The sequence below is a fragment of the Chiloscyllium punctatum genome, chromosome 9, assembly GCF_047496795.1.
Source record: "Chiloscyllium punctatum isolate Juve2018m chromosome 9, sChiPun1.3, whole genome shotgun sequence".
In the NCBI taxonomy this organism is placed as follows: domain Eukaryota; kingdom Metazoa; phylum Chordata; class Chondrichthyes; order Orectolobiformes; family Hemiscylliidae; genus Chiloscyllium; species Chiloscyllium punctatum.
Window position 1 is genome coordinate 37,197,713 of NC_092747.1, and position 7,852 is coordinate 37,205,564.

Genomic DNA, 7,852 nt, shown 5'->3' on the forward strand with positions numbered 1-7,852 from the left:
TTTATCCTGATACTCACTGAATCAAACCTGCCAATGCATTTAGGAAAGATTACTGCAAGAGTAACAACAATTTGTATTCATAAAGGACTTTGAGTACCATAAAATTAAATGTCTTAAGGAGCTTCACATTATGAAACAAAATATGACAACAAGCGACATATGGAAATGCTAGGTAAGATGACTAGTAGAACATAGAACGTAGACATTTACAGTGCAGTACAGGCCCTTCTGCTCTTGATGTTGTGCTGACCTGAGAACCAATCTAAAGCTCATCTAACCTACACTATTCTATTCTCTTCCATATGCCTATCCAATGACCATTTAAATCCCCTTAAAGTTGGCAAGTCTACTACTGTTGCAGGCAATGTGTTCCACGCCCTTACTACTCTGAGTAAAGAAACTACATCTGACATCTGTCCTATACCTATCATCCCTCAATTTAAAGCTACGTTCCTTTGTGCTAGCCATCACTATTGAGGAAAAAGACTGTCACTGTCCACCCTATCTAACTCTCTGATTATCTTGTGTGTCTCAATTAAGTCACCTGTCAACCTTCTTCTAACGAAAACAGCCTCAAGTTCCTCAGCCCTTCCTCATAAGACCTTCCCTCCACACCAGGCAGCATCCCAGTAAATCTCCTCTGAATCCTTTCCAAAGCTTCCACATCCTTCCTATAATGCAGTGACCAGAAATGCAAGCAATATTCCAAATGTGGCGGCACCAGTTTTGTACAGCTGCAGCATGATCATGGTTCTGAAACTCAATCCCTCTCCCAATAAAAGTTAACACATCATATGCCTTCTTAAAAACCTTATCAACCTAGGTGGCAACTTTCAAGGACATATGCACATGGACACCAAGATTTCTCTGCTCATCCACACTACCAAGAATCTTACCATCAGCCCAGTAATCTGCATTCCTGTCACTCCTTCCAAATCAAACACCTCACATTTTTCTGCATTAAGCTCCATTCACCAATTCTCAGCCCAGCTCTGCAGCTTATCTATCTCTCTCCGTAACCTACAACATCCCTCATCACTGTCCACAACTCTACCAACCTTCATGTCATCTGCAAATTTACTAACCCATCCTTCTGTGCCCTCATCCAGGACATTTATATAAATGACAAACAAAGGTGGACCCACAACAGGTCCTTGCAGTACCCCACTAGTGACTGAACTCCAGATGAATATTTCCCATCAACCACCACCGTCTTCTTTCAGCTAGCCCGTTTCTGATCCAAACCGCTAAATCACCCTTAATCCCATGCCTCCGTATTTTGTGCAATTGCCAAATGTGGGGAACCTTATCAAAAGCCTTACTGAAATGCACATACACCACATCAACAGCTTTTCCCTCATCCACCTGTTTCTCAAAGAACACAATAAGGTTTGTGAGGCACGACCTACCCTTCACAAAACCATGCTGACTATCCCTAATTAACTTATTCCTTTCTAGATTATTATATATCCTATCTTTTACAACCCTTTCCAACACTTTAACCACGACTGAAATAAGGCTCACAGGTCTATAATTTCCAGGGCTATCTCTGCTCCCCATATTGAGCAAGGGAACTTTTGCTATCCTCCAATCTTCTGGCACTATTTCTGAAGGAAATGATGACAAAGATCAAGGCCAAAGGCTCAGCAATCTTATCCTAGGCTTCCCAGAGAATCCCAGGATAAATTCCATCCAGCCCAGGGGATTTATCAATTTTTACACTTTGCAGAATTGCTAACACTCCTCCTTGTGCACCTCAATACAATCTAGTATAGTAGCCTGTTCTCAGTATTCTCCTCGAACATAGTGTCTTTTTCCAATGTGAATACTGATTAAAAAGTATTCACTTAGCACTTTCCCTATCTTTAGATTACATTACATTACAGTGTGGAAACAGGCCCTTCGGCCCAACAAGTCCACACCGACCCACCAAAGCGCAACCCACCCATACCCCTACATTTACCCCTTACCTAACACTACAGGCAATTTAGTATGGCCAATTCACCTGACCATGCACATCTTTGGATTGTGGGAGGAAACCCACGCAGACATGGGGAGAATGTGCAAACTCCACACAGTCAGTCGCCTGAGGCGGGAATTGAACCCGGGTCTCTGGCGCTGTGAGGCAGCAGTACTAGCCACTGTGCCACCATGCCGCCCATCTCCTCTGACTCCACGCATAACTTCCCATTACTAATCTTACTGTAGTCATTCTTTTATTCCTGATATAGCTACAGAAAGTCTTAGGGTATTCCTTGATCCTATCAGCCAATGACTTCATACATCCCCTCCTGGCTCTTGTTAGCTCTCTTTAGGTTTTTCCTGGCAAACTTTTAACTCTCAAGTGCCCTAACTGAGCCATCACATCCCATCCTAATATAAGCCTTCATCCTCTTGACGAGAGATTCAACTTCCTTAGTAATCCACGGCTCCCGCGCTCAACAATTTCTTCCCTGCCTAACCAGTACATACTTATCAAGGAGCCGCAATAGCTGGTCCTTGAATAAGCTCCACACTTCTATTGTGCCCATCCCCTGCAGTTTCCTTCCCTGACTCTTAGGCAATCCCCAAACTATATATGCTTAAACAGGCTTGCTGCATTAACCAATTTACTGCTTAATTTTATTTCCTCATTCAGTTTTTCACTCATTGATTCCAGGTCAGATTTCAGCATAATAAAACTAATTCAAAAATAAAAATCATTGAAACATTGAGGTGGTTTTTGTGGCATTAATTGCAAACATTAACAGGTAGATTTTCAGGAGACAATTATAAATGAGTGAAGGTGTATAAGAACTATTTCAGAGAATAGGGCAAAATGTGAGATAGTTTGGTTGAAGGAATGTGGTGGTCATATTTCTTGTAAAGCAAAAAATTAAATGAGATATAAGAACAAAGAGGTGCAATAATTGAGAAAGCAAAGTTGATATAGCCTGCAAGATATTATGGCTCACCCGAAGACAAAGAACAATACAAAAAAGGCATGATTAAATTAAAAATCTTGGTTAATTGGATACTTATCACTACAGCTGAAAATGTGTTGCTGGAAAAGCGCAGCAGGTCAGGCAGCATCCAAGGAACAGGAGAATCGACGTTTCGGGCATCAGCCCTTCTCCTGTTCCTTGGATGCTGCCTGACCTGCTGCGCTTTTCCAGCAACACATTTTCAGCTCAGATCTCCAGTACCTGCAGTCCTCACTTTCTCCTCTTATCACTACATGCAATATTGGTCTACATACTAAAAACACACTGGAGTTCTAGAAAAAGTGAGATTTACAAATATAGTTGTTTGGCAGCACAGAGCTTAAGCATTGAAAACTTCACCATGTTTGTTTTTTCAGCAATCTTTGCACTCAAGACAATTTGCAAAGAGTGTTTGGTCAAGGAGATGGTTTTAAGAATTATGTCAAAATGGGAGAAGTGAGATGCAGGAAGGGAATTCTTGGGTCAAGGCACAGCTACCAATGGTGAAGCAATTAAAATCAGAAATGTTCAAGAGGCCAGAATTAGATGAGTGCAGAAATTTTGGAATGTTGGGAGGGTGAAGGACATTACAAGAAAAGTGACTGTAAGATTGTGGAGGTATCCAGAAACAAGGATGAGAACTTCAAAATTATGTCATTGATTTCCTATAGCCTGCATTAGAACTTCAGAGTAAATTCACATTTTCATAAATGGCCCTCTGTTGTGTTCCCTGGAGGTGCTACAGTGATGTGCAAACCCATTTATAATGTTGTGTGAAAGTGACATTTAATCTTATAAAATTAGCTGCTGGGAAGAAGCTCTATGCGTAGGTGTCCAAGCACATGTTCACAACTGCTTTTGAGAGTTAGTTTTGTATGAGCTGCAATAAGAGCTCTCAAATCTGCAGCAATGTATAGGAATCGCTATCCGTGAAGTCACGGTAGCGCTACAGAGTTGGTCAACATGCTTGGGAAAGATGAGAAGGACAGTCCTTTACGATAAGCTCAGCTAGTTTGGGAATTCTACCCGTGCTGTTGGCATCATAAACCAGCTGTCCAGCCAACTGAACTAACCACATATTTCCACCCACCACCCCCCCCCCCACCCCCCCCAACCCCCCTCAAAATCTCCAGTTTCGCTGTATTCAAGGATCGATCTCGATTGGGGGCGCCTTTCTGTGATCAGAATTCCAATTACTGACCGATTCAATGGAGCACAGTTTTAAGCAATGGGATTGGGAATCACAGAAACACAATCCTGGGAAGGATTAATAAAGAGGCACCATAACTTCTGAAGTTGAAAAGCAGCTCTGAAAATCAAGGGTTAGCAGATTCAGGGTGCTACCTTGAACACTGCGGTACAGTGCACAGCTCTTGTTTTCAAATCGGATTTCAATGAAAGCCCCCATCACAGACGCACAGAAACTGCCGGGGATCACTGCCAGCGTTAGCAGCAAATAATAAAAAAACACATCAGTTCCCCAGATAAGTCAAAAGGCAGGGACGGTTTTTGAAATGGTGATTTCTTGCAAACAGAATGGATGTGATTTTTTTGTTTTCATTTACTTTATAGACAGGCGCTGGATTCCAGTCAATACACTATATGGACGTTGCGCTCCCGCACCTCGTTTGTGCAAATGGTGCTTATTTCAACAGGACCTTTCGTGTGGTTAGCTACCCAGCCACACACAGTACAGTGAGCCGATGTAATTTCCATAACAAAATACTTCGGGATGTGGAACGAAACCAAGTTTTTTAATTACCTGGGCAGAGAAGGACTTCAGTAAAACAGTCTTTTTTTAACTGTTATTTACTGCCTCAATTCAGCAAAACAAACAACTACTGGCCCAAATCATCTCGATTACTTTCTTCATGCGCATTGCCAAACCTGAGCAACCCGTGAGGAGACTGAAAGAGGATACTGCGGTTATGATTTTTGGTGTAAACTTCAGTCTAAAGTTTTGTTCCATTTTATATGCAGCCAATATGAGTCCAATTATCCGCACATTTTTGAAAGGGCGAGCTCTGTAGAATGACAGAGGCAAACATTTCCACTCAAAGTTAAGCAAAGTGTAATAATCTGCTCGTTCTGAAAAGGGTCACTGGACCCAAAACATTAGCTGCTTTTCTCCACAGAGGCTGAGTTTGTCCAGCAATTCCTGTTTTTATTTATGGTCATGTTCAGGTTTGTAGCGAATGAACCAAGTATTGCGGGTTTTGGGTTTAGGAAGTGTACCGTATCTCACTGGGTACGGGTTATCGAATCTACCCGTTTTAATATTGCGAACGACGTTTACTTTCCAAAACCAGTTTGACACCACAAGATATGTAGCACCTATTCCGATCTTTATCCTACATCGAAATCGCTACAAATCTTATTAGCCCTTGACCTAACTTTAACAAATCTTATTAACCCACACTTGAGAGATCCTCAATTAACACTTAGTGCTATCGCTTGGGCTTCTGCCAACTAAACTCAAAACCAGACTACCCATGCTAATCCCAAAACAGGTACAAAGGCAAAATCACCATCATCGTGTCCAATACAATTGTCATTTATGCAAGAGTTGACTTGAATGATCATCTTAACAGATCTGTCATCCACAGTACTGTCATCCTCTAATTCCATGCAAACACCAATTCTCCAAATTTCACCTGGCGCGAACCCCAATGTAAATGAACGAATTGAATCCAAGTGCTTCCACGTCCACACAGTCACAAGAAACAATCGCTCCCAGAGCAGCAAAATCAACCATCAACCAGAAGGCGAAAGAAATCCTTACCATTGAGTTGACCGAGCAGAAGCAGGTAAGGCAGTATCATGGCGGTGTATACGCGGGCCAGGAGCGGGGAGACATGCTGCCGAGTTCGCATCTTCTCCAGTTCACATCTCTCCGTCCCACCAGAAAGCGTGTGTGTGTGTCCGAGATCCGCGCAGCCGCCACTCTGGCAGCGATAGGGGCTGGCCTGGGAGGAGGGAGCACTTTATCACAAACGCTTATGTAACCTGACCACCTGAAGAACCATTAGGGTCTGCTGTCTGGTAATGAATAGCCAGGCAAGAAGGGAGCAGACTGCTTCACTCTTGTTAACTTACTGGGAAAGACAATGTCCTTACCATCAGCGCGCGAAGAAGCCAGTTTTCCGTCATTTAGGATCGACTACGCGAATAAGCCAAATGGTGTAAAATTACAACACATCAGCAAAACAAACACGGCTACTTGGAAAGGGTCTCGCTGCATTCCTCAGGAAAAGTGGCATTTTATTACATAAATGTACTATCAGGATGGATTTACAGGTAATCTCTATCGTAAATCCGACTCCATAAAATATAGACGCAGCTGCAGGCCATTCGGCTCAACCAGCCTGCTCACCATTCAGTGCATGACTGATCTGATAACCCTCCGCTTTCCTCCACAAACCCTGATTCCATCACTCATTAAAAATTTGACTGTCTCAACTGTAAGGAGATCATTCCATAAGTTCACTACCCTCAGAGTTCAAATCCCCCTCTACTCTGTCATAAATGGGTGACTCCTTACTCCAAGATTATGTTCACTGGCCCTAGACGCTCCTAAAAGGGACACAAGCTGTCCGCATTTTGTATCTGGTGAGATCACCTCTCAGTCTTCCAGAGGCCAACAAGTTTTTTTTAATATCTCTTTTGGCAATATAGAGCAGAGGGGATAGAAGCTGGTGCAGTTGTATTCTCCTCTTGCAGTATGTGGGAGGTAAGGGTGACCACTAATGTCCCTGCTGACTTCACCTGCAAGAAGTGCACCCAACTCCAGCTCCGGACTGAGCTGGATGAAATTCAGGTCATTTGGGAGGTTGAGGGGGTGATAGAGACAAGATTTGGGAGATAGTATCACCTATATTACAGGATAAAGGCAGCTGGGTCACCGTCAGGAGAGGGAAAGGGAATAGGCAATTTGAGCAGGGATCCCCTGTGGCTATTCCCTCAATAATAATCCTACTGCATTGGATACTGTTGGGGGGGCACCTACCAGGGGAAAGCCATAGAGGCCAGGTCTCCAGCACTGAGCCTGGTTCTATAGCTCAGAGGGAAGTGGGGAGAACAGCAGAGTGATAGTGATAGGAGATTCAATGGTTAGAGAAAGAGACAGGAGATTCTGTGATTGTGAACGAGACTCCTGGGTGGTATGTTGCCTTCATTGTACCAGGGTCAGGGATGACTCGGATTGAGTATACTGGATTCTTAAGGGGAAGGCTGAACAGCCAGAAGTCATGGTACATATCAGGACCAATGACATAGCTAGGAAAAGGGATGAGGCACTGAAAAGTGAATATAGGGAGTTAGATTGAAAGCTAAAAGGCAGGGCAAGCAGAATAGTAATCTTAGGATTGCTACTGGTGCCAGGGGCTAGTGAGGATAGGAACAGAGAGTGACTGCAGCTGATAATGTGGCTGCGGAGCTGATGTAGGAGGGAGGGTTTCAGATACATAGATCATTGGGATACCTTCTGAGGAAGTTGGCACCTGAACAAGGAGGACAGGTTGCATCTGAACTGGAGGGTCATCAATATCCTGAGTGGGAGGTTTGCTGAAGCTCTTCGGGAGGGTTTAAACTAGTTTGGCAGGGGGATGGGAACCGGATCAGAGGATGGGGTAGCTGGTGAACAGGCAGATACAGCGTGCAGAAGGATAGACAGTTAATAGGGCAAAGTTGCAGTCAGTGTGATGGGTTGAAGTATGACCATTTTATTGGAAGAAGTGTCAGAAATAAGGGTGATGAACTTAGAGCATGGATCTAAGCTATGATGTTGTGCCCATTACAAAGACTTCATTATCACAGGGGCAGGAATGGTTGTTGAATGTTCCAGGGTTTAGATGTTCCAAAAGGGTTAGGGAGGGAGATAAAAGTGGTAG

General features: G+C 43.4%; 1 protein-coding gene across 3 annotated transcripts in view; it reads right to left on the bottom strand.

The window, feature by feature from the left end:
* rxfp2b (relaxin family peptide receptor 2b) overlaps positions 1-6,087 on the bottom strand; it is a 158,282-nt gene extending 152,195 nt beyond the window's left edge. For all 3 annotated transcript variants that reach the window (XR_011961498.1, XM_072577251.1, XM_072577253.1), the window contains exons 1-2: positions 6,081-6,087; positions 5,746-5,929 (exon numbers count right to left, since the gene is read on the bottom strand). Coding sequence is in view for 2 of the 3 variants with exons in the window: in XM_072577251.1 (XP_072433352.1) it covers positions 5,746-5,929; positions 6,081-6,083 (187 nt within the window). In the remaining variant the exon portion in view is untranslated. The remainder of the gene's footprint in view (positions 1-5,745; positions 5,930-6,080) is intronic.
* Between the last annotated feature and the right edge of the window lie 1,765 nt (positions 6,088-7,852).